The sequence below is a fragment of the Myotis nattereri genome (genome assembly GCF_964212035.1).
Source record: "Myotis nattereri genome assembly, chromosome: 13".
Taxonomy (NCBI): Eukaryota; Metazoa; Chordata; class Mammalia; order Chiroptera; family Vespertilionidae; genus Myotis; species Myotis nattereri.
Genome location: NC_138088.1, coordinates 37,699,127 through 37,724,533, shown reverse-complemented (window position 1 = coordinate 37,724,533; position 25,407 = coordinate 37,699,127). Strand labels below are relative to the sequence as shown.

Sequence of the window (25,407 nt, the reverse complement as noted above, 5' to 3'; positions counted from 1 at the left end):
AAACTCAACTGAAATGTAAATAAAAGTGTTAACACCCTCTTTATGTTTGGTTATAAGCTACTTCATATAAAAGTGTTAAAATAATATGCTATGAAATATCTTTATGAAGTCAGGAATGTAACACTATTGAAACTTGAAGGCATCCTTAAATAATCACTGACATCTGATACAAAAGCTGTATCCACTCATATAAGACTTTAGTTTTTAAGACTAACTTTATTTTTGGCCAATTCCCATACTTGACATTTCACTTAACTGTTTATAAATTAATTTGAAAAACAAATAGTATAGGTGAAACATAACTTTCCTTAACAAGTTATTAAATTCAGACCTCTGAAACCACAAAATTCAAGTTATGTCACAGTGGTCTAGCAGCTAAAGACAAGACTTAACTGCATCCTCTTGTTTTAGAATACAAAAGAATAAGAATAGAGTATGATTACATTTTAACATTAATAGGGGAAATAATTTAAGCCCCTTTTAAAAATAGAAAAATCAACACATAAAAAATTAGCTCATCAAAATTTTCTATCCACTAGTCACTTCCATTGCATATTAACTACTAATTATAATTACTAATATAAAATTGTGTTTTATATTAGCTATTTCTATATAAATCTTTTAAAAGTTCTACATGTGTCACAATAGACTTCAGAATTCTAAATGTTTCATAATAGATTTTTTTAATTCACTTAAAAGTCTCTTAAAGAAATTACATTGATGAGGAAAAGTCAACCAGGACTTAATGCCTCTAAGTGCACATACTTGAAGAGTAAATTCAGCCAAAAAGACTTGAGATGTTTATTAATATTTATAAGTATGCCTTAATAATAATTCCCTAGGGAGCTATATGCTTGTAAAGAAGCCTTGCTGTCAAGTGATGATTGTCTTTGAAGGAAAAAAGTACCTGGGATCAGAGTTTTAATCTGCATTAAACCAACCACTTATCTGGACAAATCAAGGAACAGAAGCGTTATCAACTAGTTCAATATATGTGTGGTCTTATTCACAATCTTACAGTGAGATTATAAACTAGTTAACTCCATACAAATTCATATAAAACTGAGAAAATATCACAAAATAAATGTCAAGTTTCTGTGAACAGATTATTTGTATGTAATGGGAGCTATCTCCAAATCACATACTCAGCATTGAGGGGCATTTCATGTTCTTGCAATAGGGAAGCGTACCCCAGTAAGTGTCCATAACCTAAATGGGAAATGAATATACAACCAAACCTATTTCCAACTTGCAAAAGGACTCAGTTTCCTATATTAGATCAGCAGCTTTTTCAGAGCAATAGGACTATAACAGAGAGAACTCCTTCTACAGGAAATGGATCTACCTTCAACAGAAAGAACATATTCTGGTAAACTGTTGTGGAAATTCAGAGTTTACCTTCTTCATTTTCTACTATCTTCCCCTATTAGTAAGGCTAATCACATATAGATCTAGGTCATCCAAAGTACTCTTTGTTTGGCATAATACATGAGCATTGATTGCAAACAGAAATAAATACGAATATATTTTATATGTTCAGGCTTTACAAACACAATAGAGAAATAGGAATGGCTTCTTCGCTTTCCTTCTAAACCAGAACTGAAGCTATACCATTTATTTCTATAAGACTCACTGTCTTATAAGTATTCCTAACTAGTTCATGGGAGTTTTGCTTCTCCAAAGGATTTTAAAGCTCCATAAAATAAAACCGTGTCTTCTATTACCTTTGTGTCTATTTCAACCACATCTCCCCTCTCCAAATAACCAGTACATAATAGTTCATAAATACTTATTGAACACTGGTTTGGAATTAGAGCAAAAACAGCTCTACTCTTAAACACTTCCTTAAATCAGAGCTCCTTAACTGCTCAAGTTGGCCCTGCTCTAAACATCACTGGGGTAGCATCTACTCATACTAGTGGTGGAGCCCCATCTTGTCATCTCCATTCCCCAAAGGGGATGGGACCATAAACAGACCAAGAGCACAGCGTCTTTGTTTTAACTGCATCTCCACTTGGTTCTTCTTGCCAAGGGCAGCAGTCACGCCTGTTGTCAATTCTCCTGAGCCCTCTCACTTGGGTCCACCCTCCTCCACACTCTTGTGCCTCCCAGCTTTATTAAACTCCTTAACCCTAGGATTAAGAAAGAAAAAGGAGGAGGAGGAAAGAAGAAGAAAGTAATAAGAAAAAAAGTTTGGGGGGAAACGAAAAAAGAGTAATAGGGAGAAAATAAAGAAAATGACAATAGAGTAGAGGTGTTCAAGAGTAGCAAATTGAATAGATCTAAAAATTATCATATTTGTTACTATACTTTGAATTATGTAATAGAAAGAATTATATAAATATATAATTACCTCTTTAATTTTAACCTTCTTTTTGGAGGCATACAAAAAATTTATGAAAATAGCATTCTTTCCCGCTGACAAAATTTTAAGCAAGAGGCTCCTACATAGAATGTAATAATTTACCTTTAATTTGGGTCCTGACACCACTAATGTTCTACACACCAATTTTCACATGTTATCATGACATAATTAAGAAATAAAATTCAAGTGTCGCTAAATCAAAGTATAAAATTGTTCTTTAGTCATGTGCTTAGTGGGTAATGATTATGTTAAATAATCGCCGAAGAGAATTCTCCGTGAAGTTGAGACACTGAATGAATACTGGTTTAGAAAGAAGGGCCAAATACATAGTTATCAAAGAAGCACTTTTCTAAAGACAGGTTGTTTCAAGGCAAACAAGCATTCCTATAGCATTAAAAAGGGGGGAAAAGGCAATAAATGAGAAGGACATTATTACATCTTACTTGTCTGAGGTCAATGAATGCTAGCTGCAGGGTATCCCCCTGGAATCCTGGCACCGGCTCAGAGCTGGCAAACACTATTTAAAAAATAAAAAAAGAAGAAAAACAAGATTGCAAAATATACAAGGGTTTTTAACCGCTAAATTAATTTCTACTCATTATAAATGTATTATAATATTTACACATAGCCATTTCAAATGAAGACTATTTATAACCTTCAATTTCCACTACTGAGAGCATTCGCCACACCCATTACCACAAATATTTTAATAATTTTAAACTTCTAATGTACCATTTAATCACTATAATCCTTAATTACAATAAATTTAGAAGGGTTATTCTACATGAAGTTCAAGGTAGTAATATACTTCAATCAAGAGAAGTTTTCTGACTCTTTTTAGCCTTAGGTGAATGATTATAAAAGTATTTTGAAACTATACCAATTCCACAGCTGTCAGCATATTTCAAACATCTGCTTTGTTATAGAATATGCTCCATAAAAATCCTACCTCTAACTAACAGCATTAACAGGCAGACATGCAAGAAGTCAGCTTTACATGTAGACAGACAACAGGTAAAATGTTCTAAGGAGCAAAATGGGGATGACGCAGGAATGTTCTGATCTTTTAATATTTTTTCCATAAAGGCATCATACCTTTTTAAGAATTAAAAGATATATTAACAAAAGATTGCAACTATATTTCAAAAGATTTTTTCCCACCTTTTTTTGGTACTAAAAAAACTGTAATACATAGCTTGCTTAGTTAAGTTGAAGATAAGCCCAATGCTAGTAATTTTGAAGACAAAAGACTTGGCTCATAAAAAAGACCCTATCGTTTTATACTCAAGCTTCTCTGATAAGACTAAGACTGCTTGCAACCATTCTCCCTACCCATTAATATCTGGGTTTTCTTAGAGAACATTATAGATTTTCCATTTGTGAATTTATCTCAGCCAGTGTTTTAGAAATTATTTAAATTTTCAGCCTATATAGTTTTTGGAATAACAAAAATAAATCAACAATTAAAGATAATCTACACTAATAAAAGAGAAACATGGTAATTGGCGTACGATCGCTACCCTTTTCATTGGCTAATCAGCGAGATATGCAAATTAACTGTCAGCCAAGATGGCGGCCGGCAGCCAGGCAGCTTGAAACTAACATGAGGCTTGCTTGCCTCAGTGACGGAGGATCGTTGGAGGAAACAAACGTTCCCCGCCTGCGCTGCAGGCCTCTGAGCGGGCAGTTTAAGAAACATTGTAACAAATACCGCCGGACTTCAGCCAGCAGATTCGCAATATTGTAAGCAAAGGCCAGAAACCTACTTTCAGCAGCAGAGGCCTAAGAGCTGGAGCCAAGCCTCAAGGTAAAGCTGGCCCAGAATAAAAAAGAAAAAAGAAAAAAAGGAGCAGTTGGGAACTTCAGTCACTCCCAGCCTGAAAACAGCCCTCAGCCCCTCACCCAGACTGGCCAGGCACCCCAGTGGGGACCCCCACCCTGATCCAGGACACCCTTCAGGGCAAACCAGCCGGCCCCACCCATGCACCAGGCCTCTACCCTATATAGTAAAAGGATAATATGCCTCCCGCCACCGGGATCAGCGTGACAGGGGGCAGCGCCCAAACACCCTGATCGCCCTGCGGCTCTGTGTGTGACAGGGGGCGGGGCCCCAACCCCCTGAGCAGCCCTGCTCTGTGCCTGATAGGGGGGAGCTCCCCAACCCCCCCCACACACGGGCCCTGCTCTGTGTGTGATGGGGTAGAGCCATAACCTCCCCATCGGCCCTGCCCTGAGTGTGAGAGTGGCGGCGCCCCAACCCCCTGATTGGCCCTGCTCTGTGGGTGATAGAGGGCGGTGCCCCAACCCCCTGATGGGCCCTGCTCTGTGTGTGACGGGGGCAGTGCCCCAACCCCCTGATTGGCCCTGCTCTGTGCGTGACAGGGGGTGGCACCGCAACCTCCCCATCGACCCTGCCTTGAGTGTGACAGGGGACGGTGCCCCAACCCCCCAATCGGCCCTACCCTGAGCATGACTGAGGGTGGCATCACAACCTCCCAATCTGCCCTGCTCTGTGCATGACGGGGCGGCGCCCCAACTCCCCAATCGGCCCTGCTCTGAGCCCGACCAGGGGCTGCACCTAGGGATTGGGCCTGCCCTCTGCCACCCGGGAGTAAGCCTAAGCCAGCAGGTCGTTATCTCCCGAGGGGTTCCAGACTGCGAGAGGGCACAGGCCAGGCTGAGGGACCCCCCCCCCACTTCGCCCCCGAGTACACAAATTTTTGTGCACCGGGCCTCTAGTCTATTTATATAAAAGCCTGTTCAACTGTTAGCTATGACGTGCACTGACCACCAGGGGGCAGACACTCAATGCAAAGGCATGGAAACATGGAACGGACTGATGAATCTCAGAGGGAAGGGGGGAGGGAGGAAGGCGAGAAGAGTTTAACCAAAGATCTTATATGCATACTAGAGGCCCCATGCACCGATGGGGTCCCTAGGCCTAGCCTGCAGGGATCGGGCTGAAACCGGCAGTCTGACATCCCCCACGGGGTCCCATATTGCAAGAAGGTACAGGCCAGGCCAAGGGACCCCACCGGTGCACGAATCTGTGCACTGGGCCTCTAGTAAATATATGAAAGCTTAGCACAGCTTGATTTATCTGGCATTTTTAAGGCATGAATAATTCAAAATGTTTTTGTTGCTGTTGTTAAGATAATAATTTTTCATTTAAGCATCAAAACTCTTTTTTTTAATCTTAAGCGTATTTTATAAAATTTTAAACTGTAACATAATACTTCCCTTTTTTGGAGTATACTAAATATTATTTGAACTTTTCTTAATTATCTGGATCACCATTAAAAATATTTTTATATATATAAATATCAATTCATCCTTAAACTAATATAATGTATGTCAAGTATACCTCAATTAAAAAAAAACACCTATAGGGACCTGGCCAAGTGGCTCAGTTAATTGGAGCATAGTCCTGTATACCAGAAGGTTTCAGGTTTGATCCCCAGCCAGGGTGTAACCGATTGATGTTTCTCTCTCAATCAATGTCTGTCTCTGTCTCTCTGTCTCTCTCTCTCTCTCTCTTGAATCAAAGGAATCATATCCTCTGGTGAGGATTAAAAAACAACAACACACATATAGAAAGTTAAAAAGAAAAGAAATAATAAAAAAGAACACTTTTTATTCTATAGAATACATTTCCAGGGTTGCAATGGTATTAAGAACTGTTTTCTATTACATTAAACAACTCAGAATGCTGTGTTGAGTTGTGTATAGATTTTTAAATTTTTCTTCCTTTTCTCTTGCAGTTTTAACATGAATTCTTACTCCTTGTTCTCTCATTCATCTCTTATTAATATGCTGTCTTTAATATTCTTGAGCTGTTGTCTAAAGTAAGAGCAAATACAGTCTGGGCAAGGACCCCTCCCAAAAGTAAGGTGAATGGGTTTTATATATGCCTTTGAGGATACAATATGTACCTTTTGAGTATAAGTAACCTTTTGATTACTCAGAGGTACACCATTTCCACCCCCCACCCCCACCCCCACCCCCCACCATTACTTCTTGGTTCTCTGCTAGGTTCTAAGTAGTTATGCCCATTAGATAAGTGACTACACTCACCTTTCTCAGGGCCCCTATTTCCAGAAAACTAAGATGTATTGAGTAAATCTAGCCACACTTTTCATTATTTAGTATAATTTACTCATATCACTGTTTTTTCCTACAAAGAAAAGTGGCATAATTTCATACTGTGGCAATCCTATTACTCCCTACCATGTCCCAGATTACTGAGTTGCCTTTCTCTAGTACCATCAGATTTTAATGAAAAAACAAAAACAAAAACACACACACACACACAAACAAAAATCAATAAGCAAAATTATAACAGCCTATTAAAAGTAAAGGTGTTTTTTAAATTTAAAAAACCCTTTCTTAGGACCATTCAGCATATTGTTGGCTTTTCTGGCCATATGCCTAGGCTACTATTTCCAAATAACATATATATATATATATATATATATAATGTGACTGAATGACCAGAACGACTGGAATGGTCAGAAAGACCGGAACAACCAGTTGCTATGACATGGGCTGACCACCAGGGGGCAGATGCTCAACACAGGAGCTGTCCCCTGGTGGTCAGTGCGCTCCCACAGTGGGAGCACCACTCAGCTGACAGACCTGTCCTGGTGGCTCACCAGCCTGGTGGCAGCCACTCCCTCAATAGTCCTAAAGGTCCAATCTCTGGAGAATGGGCCAGGCACTGACGGACCAGCACTACCAGCACAATCCCGACAGTGTCACCAGCCTCCTGGAAGTCAGCCTCACACACTGCAGAAGAAAGGATATAAAAGAGGCTGCCAGGTGGCTCTCGACAACCGGCGCAACGGGCCTCTAGTTTAACTATAAATCCCTAGTGGTTTCCAACCAAGACTGTAAATGTTACCTCAGCCTCTACTGTCACCACATATACATACACAATTCACACAAAAATAAGGACTTCCTATAATGCAGGGAGACTTACTTTATCTAGCAGGTGTAAAAATCAGCTTAATTTCAATTATATTTGCAATTATTACATACTTATTCTCCCTAAATTTTTCTACGCTGAAAATAATGTCATTTTTCTCCTCGCTCAGTTCCTGTTTAAGATACTATAGTTTAAGCCCCACTGCTTGGCATTAAACCAAAGAGCTTAGTATCCAAATTATAAGTACCATACAGTTATATAGCACTTTAAGTTTACAAAGCACTTCTCACACACAATCTGCTTTGATCATCACAATAACTTATTTTAGTGAACAGGGCATAAGCTCTTGCAGCTAGAAAAGACATCCCCTTTGAAATACCTCCCTCAGTTACCCTCGCTTGATGATAGCTTTCAGGCTTTCTCTCTGTCTCTCTGTCTCTCTCTCTCTCTCTCTCTCTCTCTCTCTCTCTCTCTCTCTCTCTCATGAGAGGCTATTGAGCAGCCTGATAATCATCTGGCACAGAGGACATATGCTATTCAATTTATCAACAGCTTCATATTTTTTCCTTTCCAATGCAGGCAATCAATTTTGTTGCTTCTACCCTTAAAAATGTCTTGAGTCTGAATCTGTGTCTACCTTACTCAAACTATCCTCATTTCTTGCTTGGATTACTAAAACATACTTCGATCTTGTCCCTCTTTTCTTGTGTGCGATCTCTCCACCCACTTTTCCTAGTGTGACTTGTGTAAGATGTAAACGTGATTTGTGCCACTTCAGAGCTTAACATCTTTCAGTGGTTCCCCATCATCTTCACAACAAAATAAGACAATGAAGATCCTTTATACTCTGGCCTTTACCTATCCCCCAGCCTCAACTTTCACCACTGCCCTAGGGGCACCTTAAACTCCATACCAAACTACCTGCATTTCCTTACATATGCCACAGTCTCTTTCCACATTACCTTCAATACTTCTGCTTCTTTTCCATGGAACAACTTTTACTTATCCTTCCATTCAAGCATCATATTCTATGGAAGACTTCCAGTACCCTGCAGGCTGGGTTAGATCCCTCCACTGTGCCTTCACCCCAACTTCCTGTACATTGCCTAACTACACCACCCATTCTGTTATCTTATACTTGTTTATCTATCTGGGTCTAGTACCAACCATAAACTCACCTAGGGTAGGGAATGTACTTCCACTTTTACATCTCTGTCACCTAGCCCAATGCCTAATAGTAATGGTAGTCAATGAGAATTTCTTAAATGAATGAAGAAAAACTGAATAAACAAATGAATTCTAAGGGGGTGCCATCCTGTCCTGGAAATTGATACACACATCTGGCTTGTTGATTACATCTAGAATGACACTGTCCAAGAGAACTTTCTGTAGTAATGGTTCTATATCTGTGCTGAACTGAATTTGTAGCTTTATTTAATTAATTTAAATTTAATAGGCACATATGGCTATTGGACAGAGTAAATCTAGAACATTCTGTGCATAGTTAGTATATTTATTTCAAAATAATTGATGGTAGGTGAGAACACCCCTGATGTTTTCTTCAAAAAAAACTAAACTGTGATGCCCGGCTGGCATGGCTCAGTGATTGAGCATCAACCTAAGAACTAGAACAGCAGTTCTCAACCTGTGGGTCGTGACCCCTCTGGGGGTCGAACGACCCTTTCACAGGGGTCGCCTAAGACCATCGGAAAACACATATATAATTACATATTGTTTTTGTGATTAATTACTATGCATTAATTATGTTCAATTTGTAACAATGAAAATACATCCTGCATATCAGATATTTACATTACGATTCATAACAATAGCAAAATTACAGTTATGAAGTAGCAACGAAAATGATTTTTTTAAATATATTTTTATTGATGTCAGAGAGAAAGGGAGAGGGAAAGAGAGGTAGAAACATCAATGATGAGAGAGAACCATTGATTGGCTGCCTCCTACACGCTCCCCACTGGGGATCAAGCCTGCAACCTGGGCATACGCCCTGAACAGGAATCGAACCGGTGACCTCCTGGTTCCTGGGTCGATGCTCAACCGCTGAGCTATACCCGGCTGGGCAGCAACGAAAATAATTTTATGGTTGGGGGTCACCACAACATGAGGAACTGTATTAAAGGGTCGCAGCATTAGGAAGGTTGAGAGCCACTGAACTAGAAGGTCACGTTTTGATTTCCGGTCAGGGCACATGCCCAGGTTGCAGGCTCGATCCCTAGTGTGGGGCGTGCAGGAGGCAGCTGACCGATGATTCTCTCTCATCATTGGTGTTTCTATCTCTCTCTCCCTCTCCCTTCCTCTCTGAAATCAATAAAAATATCTTTAAAAAAAAAAAAGAAACCTAGACTGTGAGTTCTTCTACTAAACGAGAAGCTTGTGGAAAATTAGAGATAATTTCTTTTACCTTTATACCCACCCCCTGCTCAGTGTACAGAAAATATTCAATAAATGTGTTGAGCAAATTAATAATAATACATATAATTCATTTCTACTAATATTGTCTAATAGATCCAATAATTCTGATGATAGATCTCAACTTTCAAAGTTTTAAAAAATTGAATAATAATTTTTTAGAATCACTCTGAGTACTGTCTTGAGATTCCTTCTTGGTTCATTCAGATTCTCGTTTTGTATATCTGTCGTATTTTGGGGTTTCTTTGTTCTCTTCCCTTAATTATCTTTCATTATCTTCATTTAATAAGCCTTCCCTCTCTTGATATCTCTGTCTTTGTCACTTAGCCATGCCATTAAGAATATTTTTTTGAAACACATTGATCCTGGTCTTCCAATAAAATACTTTAAAAGTTTCTAGGCTTCCTAAAGTTTGGGAGGTTTGTCTTTTTTTATTTTTTCTAAGCTCATCTAAATCTTTAGGGTTTTTTTCTCTTAATGTCTCAAATTTGATAATTTTCTTATAAAAAATAAATTAACTTCATAACGTATTCATTTATTTTCTGCTAGAATATGGAACTTAATAACTGATTCTAACTTTAAAAATACTCTAAAAGAAAGACTAGAGAGCGAGATGTCAGATCTTACTGAGAGGTCTTTTGTAGCAATAGACCTTGCTATATCAGCCTAACTGGGAAGAAGACAAGTCTGAATTAATTTAGATGAAAATGAAAATGAAAAATAACATATATGTATGAACTGTGATTGTAATGATCAAAAAATGTCTTCCAAACTGGCATTCTAAGAACTTTAAGAGAATAAATAAAGAATACCTGTGGGCAAAAACATGAGTTATTTGTATATATAACAATCTCCCTCCCTCCCTCCCTTCCCCCATTAAGTAGGAAAATGGTATCAGATTGAGGCTACTTTGTGCCCTTAGGCGCTATATACAGATGTACAGGGTTTGGTATGAGGGGAACAAAGATTGCTAAGAAGTCCAACTGTGTAAGTACTTATCCTGGCATGAAAATATAAAACTTTTCCAAAAATTAAATGCAGAGGGAAGAAGTCCTTGGACAATTTTATCCTAGGCAGATAGTTATCTTTACTGTAAGCTAAAGAATGTGTATTATTTGGAAAACATCTACACAGGGTGGGAAGAATTGTCTGGGGTGGGGGAAGGGAAAGAAAGAGTGTCCATGAAGTAAAAAAAAAGATTGACAAAAGACTGAAAGAGCCGAAACCGGTTTGGCTCAGTGGATAGAGCGTCAGCCTGCGGACTGAAAGGTCCCGGGTTCGATTCCGGTCAAGGGCATGTGCCTGGGTTGCAGGCACATCCCCAGTGGGGGATGTGCAGGAGGCAGCTAATCGATGTTTCTCTCTCATCGATGTTTCTGGCTCTCTATCTCTCTCCCTTCCTCTCTGTAAAAAATCAATAAAATATATTTAAAAAAAAAAAAAGACTGAAAGGGAGGGTGAGATGGCTAAGCTAAAGTCTTAAGACTTCTTGTGGACGACAAGGTAGGAGCATATAAAATGGAATAATTTTATAACTAAATAAATGGCTGAATATAAATGCAAAATAGTCTGCATACTTAACAGATTTCTGATCATTCTTTCTTGCTAGATCTTAAGACTTAAAGCAGCTAGTTAGAACTCAGATTTTGGCTAGGCAAGGAAAGTATCTTATGTTTACCGGATGTGTCATTACAATGGGTGACTAAGAGCACCATCTAGTGGTCTTTCTGATGATGAAAAACTTATGCCGGGAATTAAGCAAGGGTCTTAGAGTTAGAATTCTTAGCTCTTAGACTTACATTCTGTTACATGTGTTGGCAGCAGTGGGATGCAAGCCTCTCGGATCAACTGCCCCTCTATATTCATCACCCTACTTTCACATAAAGTCGTACCTAGTCCTCTCCTTTCTTGGAGATAAACATGGGCAAAGTAGCTTCAATCTGATACCTTAAATGCCATTAAAACTTATATGCATACATATAAGCATAACCAATGGACATAAGACACTGGGGGGTAGGGGAGGCCAGGGGATTGTCAAGGGTGGGGGGGAAAAAAGGAGACATATGTAATACTCTTTGTAATACTTTAAGCAATTAAAAAAAAAAAAACTGGGAATAAATTCAGATTTCCAAAAAGTATAATACGAAAAGTAAGCAGCCAACTCCAACTTACTTTTAAAAAAGACATTTAGGCCCTAGCTTGTTTTGCTCAGTGGATAGAGCAGTGATGGCGAACCTTTTGAGCTCGGCGTGTCAGCATTTTGAAAAACCCTAACTTAACTCTGGTGCTGTGTCACATATAGAAATTTTTTGATATTTGCAACCATAGTAAAACAAAGACAAATTTTTGATATTTATTTTACATATTTAAATGCCATTTAACAAAGAAAAATCAACCAAAAAAATGAGTTCACGTGTCACCTCTGACACACGTGTCATAGGTTCGCCATCACTGGGATAGAGCATCAGCTTGTGGACTGAAGAGTTTCAGGTTCGATTCTGGTCAAGGGCACATGCCTGGGTTGTGGGCTCGATCCCCAGTAGCGGGCATGCAGGAGGCAGTCAATCAATGATTCTCATCATTGATGTTTCTAACTCTTTTCCTCTCTCCCTTCCTCTCTGAAATCAATAAAATTATAATAATAATTTTAAAAAAGACATTTAGGCCCAGGCCAGGTAGCTCAGTTGGTTAGAGCACCGTACTGATACACCAAGGTTGTGGATTTGAACTCTAGTCAGGGCACATACTAGAAACAACCAATGAATGCATAAATAAGTGGAGCAAGAAATCAATCGCTCTCTCTCAAATCAATTTTTAAAAGGCATTTAAATTTCTTCTTATGTCATTCACATGATTTTTCCTGAATCCTTTTATTTTGGAACATGAATCTTTTTCAAGGCTAGAATTAGAGGCCCAGTGGCTATTGTTACACACAAAAAAAATCTATAAACAAACTTTATCTTTTTTTTTTTAGGTGGATTAAGACTTTATCCAAAATGAATAAAGACCAAGGCTTCACACCTAGAGATTCATCAATTCCTCAATAACTCTCCACTGAAACAGGTGCCTGTACTCTTTAATCTGGAGCTCTTCTAATGCCCATAGATTTAAGATATTAAACTCTTAGGAGCTGATTACCTCACTTAGGTATTTCTGTAGGATTCATGAAAAAGTACATTCTAGACTTATCCTGGATACTTCAAATCTTTCTGATTCCTGATACTTTGAAAATATTTTGTACTTTACTAGTGATGCGAAGCATCTCTGAGATACCTTTATAGGGACTTAAGATGACATTTTGATCTTTTCCTCTATACCAGGGGGGACCTTCTGGCCCTCAGGCTGTATAGGCCTGCAAAATCATTTGGTCTGGTCCTGCCAAGGCATTAGGGGTGAGTTAGTTAAATGTTTGACCAAATATAGGCTAATTTTTAAGTTGATAATTTTGTATGGCCCCAGAATGATGTTATAAATATCCAAATAGCCCTTGGCAGAATAAAGGTTCCCCACCCTTGCTCTATACAGTTGCATTTGTAAGGAAGGTACCCATACTGTGGCCCAATGCATAACAGGTGTTTAATAAATATAAAACAAAACACATACACAGATTTAGAACATCATCTTCATGCCAACCTTTGCAAATGTTCCTCTATCTAGGAAGTGATTTCTCTTGAACTTACACAGAATCTGTAATAGCATCAACCGTTCAGAGTATTTGGAACACATACTTGCAATTCCAAAGTATATGTTCCTTGATAACTTCCTGACTTCTCCAACCACATAATTATAAAAGTATCATGTTTATGGTCAAGTTAACCGCAAGTATTCATTCATTCATCCATAGGCTCTACCTAGTATTTTTAACCTATACAACTTTTTATCTAAATTATATCTGCTACTTATACTTTCTCACAGTACCATATACTTCTCTTTTATAGAATTAACAACTTACCATTATATTTATTACTGCAATTATTTAATGACTGCCTCCCCACTGGGCTTAAGCCCCAAAAGGGTTAGGACCCTAAACAGCAATGGTCCTAAGCACTAAGCACATAATATATACGAAGGAATTCATTAATGTATGACTCCACACTCTCCTTTGCCTTAAATTTTGTTGCATCTGAATCTTAGAAGAAGGGTATATCTTGAAAATTACCAATTCCAAATACAATATTTCAAGGAAAAATTGAGGCCTCTATATTGTTGAATGGTTGACCCAAAGCCACTTGCCCCAAATATAGGCAGAGCGACAACTGAAACCATGGTCTCAACTTCCTGACATGTGCTCAGACTATGTTAAGACTGATTTGAAAACACTTTAAAGTTCTATATAATTTAATATGATTCTACATTCCTGAACTCAGACATTTTATCAAGTTTGACCTAGTATGGGTTAAAAAAAAATTTTAAAAAGATCCAAAGACAAATGACAACTTCAGCTTAGAGGTGCTATTTGTTTCTACCTGTGGACTGACATTCTGAGGCCTGAAAAATATATGTACAATGTTTTTACAAAGTAAGAGGATGGAAAGATAAATATTCTGCTTTCTGATCAAACCAAATACAAGGAAATATAACTCAGAATAAAGGTCATTCTATTTTAAAATATATTTTTATTGATATCAGAAAGGGAGAGAGATATAGAAACATCAATGATGAAAGAGAATCATTGATCAGCTGCTTCCTGCACACCCCCTACTGGGGATTGAGCCCACAACCCAGGCATGTGCCCTTTACTGGAATCGAACCCAAGACCCTTCAGTCTGCAGGCCAGCGCTCTATCCACTGAGCCAAACCGGCTAGGGCAAAGTCTTTCTTCATGCTTATATTTCATGCTCACCTCCTATTGCTTAAATTCTTTGATTTAAACCTTTCTGAAGTTGCCCAGGATCTTGGTGGTTCATGGGCTCCAGTTCCTGATCCCTATACTACCTGACTTCCTTGAACTCTGGATCTCTTGCTAGTGTAAAACAGACTAGTAGGATTTTATGTTAATCCCAAGAACCAGTCACAGACTTTTAAGTAATGGTTTCTAAGCCTCCTGAAAGAAAGTAATTACCATGAGTCAATATGGATTTATGAAATAGAGTAGTATAATTTTCTTCTTTGAAAGACTAATTATACTGGTAGATGAGGAAAATTCAATGGTCATTATCCCTATCTGCCAGAAAGGTATCTGACAAAGTTGCTCATAACTGAGCAAAACTATTAGTTATATTCAATTAGGGAATTAGTAAATGGCTGACAAAATCTTAAGGCACCCATAAAATTCTCTAGAATGGATCTAAGTCAATATGAATGTAATATGGTTCTCACATGTCATTGTGCATCAGAATCACATATTAAGGTGGACCTATTCAAAGACAAATTGCTGGGTCCTGTGCCCAGAATTCCCAATTCAGCAGGTGGGGCCCCAGAATTTGCATTTATTTTTAAAAAATATATGTTTTTATTTATTTTTAGAGAGAGAGGAAAAGAGAGCAATAGAGAGATAGAAACATCAATGATGCGAGAAAGACATTGATTAGCTGCCTCCTACATGTCCCCCTACTGGGGATCCAGCCTGCAACTCAGGCATGTGCCCTGACTGTGAATCGAACAGGTGACCTCTTGGTTCCTGGGTTGATGCTCAGCCACTAAACCACACCAGCCAGGTGAGAATTTGCTTTTCTAACAAGTTCCCAGATGATGCTGATGCTGCTCCTGGGGCCATGTTTTGAGAGCTACTCAGGTTCGTTCAACATTAAGCTAATGACTTTAAAGATGTAAAAAAAGCATGAGCACAACCTGCAGATTATATTAAATTGTTATATAAAAAGATCTCAATTGGCTAGTTATGGGACAAATCTTACCTAATAATAGACAAACATGTAAATTAACTGTCCCTCCACTATGCTCACCAGCCAATCAGAGTATGCAAATTAACCCCACAAAGATGGCGGTTAATTTGCATACGTAAGGGCGAAGCGGTGGAGCGAAGGCCGAAGGCTCCGGCCGGAGCGAAGGCCTGGGTCCTGGGTGCCGGAGGAAAACCGGTGCCGGCAGCCAGGGGAAGGGAAGGCCTATTGCACGAACCTCTTTGTGCTACGGGCCTCTAGTCTTAAAATAAAATTTAATAAGGATAATCTTAAAATCCTAAAACAAAAAGCAATATACAAGTCGAGGATAAGAAAAACAGAGTTTAACAATAACAAAAAGAGAGAAAGACACAGAGATTTTAGAATGATTTGAGAGTATGCTCTGGCAAACAAAAAAGATAACAGTTTGGGCTCTACTAATAAAGTTCAGAATATGGAACAATGTATTTGATAGTCCAGTTTCATATTATACTGGTTCCCCCACACCTGAGTATTCATGTATTCAACTTTAGGTATCAGACTTTAAACAGAAGGTAGTCAAACAAATTTGTTCAAAGAGCTTTGTATCTAAAATCATATCACATGAGAACAGTAAGAGAAATTCTTGATTTCTGGCTTTTAGAAGATTCAAAAGGCTATAGAAGAAGTTTTCATATAATGGGCTTGTGGATGAAGATTTGTGTTTTTCTGTATGACTCTAAACAGAACTGCCACAGATAGTTGTCGGACTGACTACTACACATGGTTGCCCAGCTACAGAGAGGAGGGGGAGAGGGAAGACTGAAATCTAGCTCACAATTCATTTGATAAGCCATGTGTCTTGGTTAGGCAAAAGGGTAAACTTTTTCTAATTCATATAAAGGGGAAAACTCTAGAGGCTTTTTTCCTTTTCTAATTTGCACAAAGGCAGAATGTGGACTCATGGTGACTCTGGCCCTAAGGTAGAACTAGTTCCATTAAGAGAAGTTTAGAGAAGTGATTTCAGCTCAATATAAGAAATAGTAAGAGTGATGTAGTATTTGGAAACTCATTTTCTGAGAGTAGTTAATTCCCCAAATTGGATGTTCAAGAATATCTAGGGGGGGGGGGGGGGGAAAGAGTATCTGGACAACTACTTGGTAGGGTTATTTTAGAGAGGATTTCAAGGTAGATAGAGGTGTGTGTGTGTGTGTGTGTGTGTGTGTGTGTGTGTGAGAGAGAGAGAGAGAGAGAGAGAGAGAGAGAGAGAGAGAGAGAGAGAGAGAGAGGGAGATTAGTCCTTTAAGAAAACATAAGCATTTTAAAACAAGCCTTCAGTAAATCCACCCAAAGTAACAAAAGGTAGAAACTATCCTATGGCAAAGATTGATTTTTTTATGTGCCTTTCTCTAAACATAGTTAGACTAGCCCTTCACAGAGGGAGATAAGAGAACAGAAAGAAGATCTAGATAGCTAAAGTTGCCTAGCCAAACAATAATTTCCATTTTTGGACAAAAACATCTAATTGAGAAGACACAACCAAATGCCAATAAACAGTTCAACCACCTAATTATTCAAATCCACATTAAAGATGTAATAATACAAAATGCCTCAAGCAGTATTTCTATAAGATGTTTATATGAGCAATGTCATACAGGAATAATCTCATGGACAACTTTTAATGAACTTTAGGAAATCAGTTTTAAACCATTTGTAGAATAGAATAAAAATGACATTGAGCTTAGAAACTTGTAAACAATGTTTTTTTTCCTAAGTGCAAAATAAATATCATTTTGTAAATAATAGTTTTATTTTGAAAAATAAATATCATAAAGGTTTTCTAATTACAGAAAAGTATGAATACTTTTTAGGAAAGAAAATGAACCCTCCTATTCCCTAAGGAAAGACTATCTTTCTTTTGCTTTTTGATAAAGATCAATCTCTCTCTCTCTCTCTTTTAAGAAAATAGGTTTTTAAAATCTTTGAATTTATGTGTGTGTGTGTGTGTGTGTGTGTGTGTGACAGATAAACAACTGATCTTGATCAAAGAGCTTACATACTTTTTCTTTTTAATAGTAATTATGGCTTTTTCTAGAAGAATGCGCAAATATTTGATATTTGTTTGAAAAGAATCTGTTACTTTTGCTTCAGTTGCAATCTGCTAACATGTAATTTTTTAACGTCTTTCACACAGAATATATTATTGCAAACCTTGTCTCAGAGAAATAGTTTATAACCCTTCTGGTGCCCCACTGAATTTCAATTTATTAACAATGGTTCCTGACTGAACCGTCAACCAGGGATTTTCATCATTTAATCAGTGTACCATTCATTTGAAAGTGCTGCTTAAACACTGCTCTGTATGCTCATTCCCTGCATTTAATTTAATGTAGGTTTTATCACATCCAGAAGCATATCTGGCAAGGCTAATAACCAAATAGCATATCTGGTTATGAAGCCGACTGGCTAATGTCAACATTAGATTATGGAATATGCCAACCTCATTACCTAACAATGGCAATGGTAAAGGCTTGAGAAATTCTTTGGGGAAGAGAACAAAACATTCGGTATATAAAAGAAGCTTCATTTGGAACAGAGTCCTAAGATCATACTTCTAGCAAATATCTAAAAAGTTACTTACAGGGAAAGTAAGAATGGCAAACTTATAATAATTTTATTCATTTGTGACAAACATTTGGAGAGTCCTGGCAAGAATGACCAGAAGAAGGAATAAGGGGGAAACAGAATCATCTTTGTAATGATCCCTGTTTGGACTGCCATTACAGTGCCTTCCTCTCTCGACCCTAAAAGTAAAGCTGTAACAGTTTTCTCTTCCTGGAAGGAAGCTGCTTCTAAGGCTGCTGAAGGTTTAGCTCAATCAGGCCTCGTCCCTCCTTTCTGAACTATCCTACTATAGGCCCTTGGTTTCATATAATTTAAACGTAGATTCCTAGAAATGCATGAGATTTAACCAACAAGGTACTTACATTCACATTGTATGACATCTAAGTTAAATTGCTGAATGGCTCCCATGCTTATTTGTTTTAAGTCACTGTCCAGTAGCATCTGCATTAAGGATGTTGACAGATGCTGGCAGGCTGACATGCAAGCGGTCTGGGCAACTTTCCCCTGTTTAAAACAAATATCCAAACCAAAAAATAAGCAAACAAAGAAACAAACTGAAATATCGCATAAAGTATCAGAAATATTATATACCTGGCATTCTTTTGTTCCCTTTTCTGGGGCACAAGAGCGACTACTGGTCTTTTTGCATTTGGAGTGGCTACGCCTTTTAGCATTGGAATTAAAATTAATATTCTTGTTCACTTATCCTTCTCAGGACATAAATGTCATTAAAACTCTTACTCCACACAGGAAAATTAAAATACAAGTAAAAAATTATTTCAGATCTCTTGAAATCTCTCAAGTATTTTAAAACACTTTAAAATATAATAGTTATGACATAAAATTAACTTATATTGACATTTTATTTATATCATGCTCTTTAAGCTCTTCTTTATGTAATTAACCATGCCAGAATAAAGGAAGTTAATAAACAGTATAATTTCAGCTATTAGCATTTTAACTAAGTTAAAAATATACTTTGTCATAAGTTCTAATCACAACATTAGTTTGTACTATAGTTTCAATTATCGGGAAATAAAAGGCTTGCCTACCAATGACTTCAAAATCACCTACAGATCCACATTAAGGTTTAAAAATAAGTTTCTAAATCATCTGATAATTAAGAAATATGTAGTTAAGTAAAACTACAAGTACTTGTGGTTTTCTTTCACTACATATACATAGCATTAGAAAAGTTTCCACTAAAATAAGTTGCTAAAACACTACATGAACTTTAATTGATAGCTTTAATTAAGGCTCTATTTTCTCAAAATGATTTTTAAATGATAATTTTAAATGTTTAGCCTTTAGATTACATAGCTGAATCACAATACAATGTCACTTTTAGTACAAATTGTTACTTTACACAGGCTTTATATTTCAACAAGAAGCTTAAAATAATGTAAAGACTCAAAGTTTTCTAGTGCTCCTAAAATGGCTATTTTCAACCTACATTTATGTGATTTGATGGTGGACCAATTCCCAAAATAAGATTCAAAGACTATAAATATGGTTGGAAATAATGACTTTTGGAAGATGTACCATGTTTTGCTTCATTTGCATTAACTAATATTTACCCACTGATATTTAATAATTATTTTTCCTACTTACCACAAAAACTCTTTAGCTACAAAATATCTTCCAAACATATATGCTACAATATATTTACACAAAAATATTTACATAGAGTTGATGTGTTAGAAAAGAAATAACATAAATATATCTTCGTGATATTTACTAGAACTACATTTGTTCAAGTTACACATTTAAAGTCAGATGAGAAACAAGCAACTTTTATGAATGAGTATTTAGCATTTAGATATTATGCACAGTGAAAAACTGTGTATCTGAAATGGAATGTCAATTTCTCAATCAAAAACTTTAGGGATTAAAGCCGGTGCAAACAATATATTTGACAGATACTGATGAACTGCCAAAAAGGAATGTAACAAACAATGCAAAACCCAGCATGCTTCCAGATCCCTCAAACCCGAGAGGAATTAGTCTGGGAGGCATGCAGCTCCATTTCCAAAGCAGAATAATATCAATATGAATGGGGGGGGGGGATAGAAAAGGAGAAATCAATGTCATGTAATTTAATTACAATGTAATAGGCTCAAGAATACTTAATGGAAATGTCATTTTGACATAATGGAACAACTAGTGCATTTTAGTTTAATGTACTTCTCTATTAAATCAGCTCCATGTCCTACTTATTTTGCTATTATAATATACTAACTACAAAAGCAGATTAATAAATTGCCAAGACAAAATTACTATTATATTCATCTCATAACCAAACACACTGCACAATGTAAGTGGTATTATTTTAAGGTGATCTTTAAAATTTAACATGAGTTCAGATGCTACAAATGACTATAAAGCCAAAAATGATGGTAAGAATACAGAAGTACAGGCTATTCTATAGATCTAGTGGAAAGAGGTAATGAAAACACAAATATACACATGCACACACACGAATTTAGCCTTTGTTTAAATGACATATGCATTAATAAAATTCTATATGAAATTTCTCTAATTATGCATATTAAGTAAAGACTTATTGTTCTTAAATGAAATAAATTCATTCTTTGCATAGTTCAAAATTGAAGTTAATATCAAGGGCTCAGATTCTTAATTTTTTAACAGATTATGTAGTATTTTTTAAAATGGCTACTTCCTAACTATAAAAGGTAAACAAAATTCTTACATTTCATCTAATACTTATTTTTAGATATAGATAGGAAACTTTAATTTTCCAAATATTTTGCACACCCAAAAAATATCTTTAGCAATTCCTTTCTGATGCCTGTAGCCCTTAGCATATTTTGATATAATCAAAACATCCCTTTCTGAACACTATTATTGCTATTATTGTTGATGTTCTTAATAATATATCATTCTAGGACAAAAATAATTTAAATAGTCTTACAATTACCTTTAGAAATAGAGATGCTCTGTTTTTGGTTTTTAACATTATAACAAACAAAGCCAAAATAGTTAAGTGAAGTGACTGAGAAAATATAGCACATTTAACAAATTTCAAGTACCTAGAAATTTCTGCTGCCCTCATCTGAAAAATTAATTGCAACCATTACTAACATTTTCTTTCCCTTTAACAACACAAAGTTCAATAAATAAGTAAAAACACCTGCCAACTTTTAAAGGTAACTACTTTTTTACCCAGCTCTAACATTTTGCTGAAAAACAACTTGCAAAGAGAGAACACCCTTAGACAAACTTCTTATATTTCAAAGGAACTTGTAAAAGAGAATCTGCTGACATATTAGAGCCTTTTTGCATTACCCAAAAGCTTTTCTTTTAAGAACAATTGTGGTAAAGAGACATTTGGCTCCTAGGAAATTCCCAGAGGGTCAACCATATGCATCCTTCCATGGCACCTTCACAGTGCTGCTTTCTAGATCCATGTCTCAAAAGCAGCTTTCATCATTTACTTGTGTGTCAGTCAATATGATTTATGGACTGCATTCAACGAAGTCAAAGCATATAGAATGAGAAATATGACTACAATCTGCTAATTTGTTTTGTATTGAGCCACTTAAGAGTCAAAGACCTGATGTCAGACTGAGACCAGCAACACAATTAACCAGTCGGTGACAGATTCATCCATCCTCCCTGCCAGGCTGTGCCAATCAAAGACAGCATGAGGCGACATTTGGCGAAATCAGTAAGAAAACTCATTCTCTAAGTAACCTATGTGAGACCTTGATTGACACTTTTTGAATTTAGTTTGTGGAACACAGCCACTCTTTACCCAATAGTCCCTTGCTGCAAGCTGTGAAATAAGGCTTTTAATGCCAATCACAGGAACAATAAACCACAAACCACCAACCCTCAGTTTAAAAGGAGTCAAGAAAACACATCTGCTTGTATGTCAAGCCAAATTTCCAAAATAATTTACTATTATAGATTAGGCTAAAGATACTGTTTCCTTTGAAATATCATAAAATGACATGATAACAACAATACAACACATTTTATTAATTATGACTCAAACTGTTTTAGTTTCAAAGTAATGTTTTGATAGATCTACTCCAATATAATAGTAGGAGAAATGTAGAATGCTTAAAAACTAATTTGACACACTTAAATTTTCATTGAAGCTTTCATTTCTGTCTCACCATTCTCTTATTTCAAAGATCTAATAAAAAAGGTTTGATTTCAACAGTAATTATTTAAAAGCATTTTTCAATACTGCTTTCATTCTCTCAAGTATATTTAAGATAAAAACGTGCTCTTGAAATCACAAACCATTCTGTATTGTTCTACTTTCCTTAATGATCCCAAGAGAGCCCATTTTCCTTTATATCCCTATAAAAGGTCAACTTCACACAATAAACTACTTTTTTATTTAAGTAAAAAAGAAGATATAGACTTGGAAATATTCTGCTGTATTTATTATTCTTTAAATTGATAGCAGGTTTTGTTTTAAAAGCTTATGTAATTCTTGCCAGAAAATAGTGAGAAAACACAATCAAATTGTGATCAACTTGAAAATTAAATCTAACAAGGGAAAATGAATTTATTAATTCTGATTTTGTATGGCTGTCTAAAGTTATTATTTTCAAAGTTATTTAAATTAAAGCAATAAAATACTACAGTATTCAAACTCACTGCCTCTCAGTTTGCTATATAAATTTAGTTATGAGATTGTGAAATAGTCTTTCAGAAGGAAGGCAAAAGAGGAAGGAAAGTATTTTAATGAAGCAGTCTCCTAAAGAGCCACAATTTACTTCAGTTCTTTGAAAACACACAGACTGAAAGAGTGAGGACTTCCATCAAATGTGGAGTAAACACTAAAATTAGAAACAAATTCTCTAATGAAATATGAAAAAAGATGCCTCGTTAAAAAGTAGACATTAATTTAAGAAATCTATTATTCTTCCTTCTATTTTATGTAAGAACCGCTAATCTAAAGTTTTACTGTATGAAACTACACTTTGCTCTAATGGAAAGAATGTTATTAAATCAGGGGGAAAAAACATACCTATAACATTAGTCTAAAACATGAAAATTTTGATGATTTTAAAAATGCACAAAAATTCTTCTATATAGTAAGATAGGTTTTGATCTATTTTTCTGGCTGAAGACTCTGTATAACACTGAATGTATAACACTGAAATGTCTCAGACTCCCAATAATAGAGAATGAATGAGTTATAAGGTTTAAATATCAAGATGAATTCCTTTAGTGAGTTTTAATAATAACTTTAACACCATCTTGAAGACAGACTTTTGAAATTATGCCAAAAACATTCATAGGCTTATCAAAATATACTCACTCTAACACCCCCAAAATTCTCCAAAATACTTCTTTTGCACTTCTATATTCCTCTCATGCTCTCATTCTGTTCCTATCTAAATAGCTATAGCCCCAAAAGAACTGGTTACATCAGTTAACCACAATCCCCACAATTATGAATTCTCTTTTCTTAAGCTTTTCTCCTCCTAACAAATTCTAATCATAGTGAGACATGAGACACACACACACACACACACACACACACACACACACACACACACCTTACATAGAATGCAATTACTATCCTAAAGTTAGGAAATTCCACAAACTGGAAAAATCTCAGGACACCTGTAATTTACGGCATATTTTTATTTCAATTAAAATTTCCTTATCCCAACCAAAGGCTCATCAAACTTTGATTGCCTTTTTCTGTTTTGTTGTTTTGTTTTAAGCAACCTTTTGAACATGGTCTTAGATGACACATAATTCCCAGATTCTTAGCTTTCTGCAAGTATCGTTGCTGTCATGGTAGTCCCATGATAGCATCCAACTAATTTTAATAGGCAGAAAGATAATGCAAGGACAAGCAGAGCAGTAAAAGTCTAGAAGAGGTCAAGGTTTTGAAGAAATGCCTCTGCTTCCAGCTACTGATACTATCAGAAATCTAGATAGAATGGTGAAAGCTGCATGCACTGTGGCCAAGGAGGAGGAAGAGGAGGAGGAGGAGGACGCTAGTCTGTGCTGACTGAGAGCTGACAGAAGTTAGTCCTAACTCTTAAATCTACTTGGTAACAGCAAAGTGGGAGTCAGGCATCTGTTTCAGTACGGAATTGTTAAAAATATGAAGGCCCTATAATTTCTCTCACTCGCAAATGTAAGAAAAGCAAGGGAAGTTAGAGAGGAGATGTAATTTCCCGTGTGGTGCCTGAGTAGATGGCCACGCCACAGAATTCAGGTTGAAAAACTGAAGCATTCCACGAACTATTATTAAAGCAACAGCTTTGTGATAGCACAGTCATCCTCATTTCTTTACCTAAGAATCCAGCTCAGAGTATCAAGGTTATATCATCATTAAAATGTACTATTTTGCAACCCAAGCATGACTTAAAATTTGCAAAGAAGCTCCCAGGTTAGATAATGTAGGTGGCTTCCACATCATTAGTAAAATGGACAAATGTCACCCAAGCCAAATGACTCTATAATACATGTAGGTTTGTAGCTGATATATTATAAACACAGCCATATATATAAATACTAGAGCCCGGTGCAGGGCCAATTGGGCCATCTCGTCTAGTCCCAGGGGAGGGACCGTGGGAGGTTGGCTGGCCGAGGGAGGTTGGCTGTGGGAGCGCACTGACCACGAGGGGGAAGCTCCTGCATTGAGCATCTGCCCCCTGGCGGTCAGTGCGCATCACAGCGACCAGTCGGCCTGGTGCAATGGTCACTTAGGCTTTTATATATACAGATAGTGCAGAGTAATAGGCCTTTGTCATTCAAGGATTTATATTTAGGTTTCAAACTTTTAAGATGACTCCAGAGTCCAGTAGGCCTTCATTTGGTGAGAGGCACACATATGATTAGCATGCTCTGTGAAATGGGTATGCAGGGGGAGGTGGGAAATAACTCAGACTGGATGCAGAGTTTATTGTGAAACACAGGTTAAAGGGAAGATACCATTTGTTTTCCTAAAACTGTATTGTTCCTCTCTGCAAAAACTCAAGTAACTTTCTAAACATGAATTCTTTGTCACCATCTGGCCAAAAACTGCCAGATGGTACATTTTTGTTTGCGTTTTGGTACTCAATCTTCCTGTTCAAGATGGTATTTTACTTATAAAGCCTGCACGAAGGATCTAGTCTATTTAATCTATAGCTGTTAAAAAGTAAAGTTAAAGGATATTTGTAAGTGTGCATACGTATGTATGTATGTATATATGTACATAAATATTATACATATATTTAGTTTATAGGCTCAGAAGA

The 25,407-nt window shown here is 36.8% G+C and overlaps 1 protein-coding gene across 2 annotated transcripts in view; it reads right to left on the bottom strand.

The window, feature by feature from the left end:
• EXOC6 (exocyst complex component 6) overlaps window positions 1-25,407 on the bottom strand; it is a 150,216-nt gene that overhangs the window by 32,850 nt on the left and 91,959 nt on the right. For both annotated transcript variants that reach the window (XM_081104336.1, XM_081104337.1), the window contains exons 19-20: window positions 18,529-18,670; window positions 2,809-2,882 (exon numbers count right to left, since the gene is read on the bottom strand). In XM_081104336.1, the coding sequence (XP_080960462.1) occupies window positions 2,809-2,882; window positions 18,529-18,670 (216 nt within the window). The remainder of the gene's footprint in view (window positions 1-2,808; window positions 2,883-18,528; window positions 18,671-25,407) is intronic.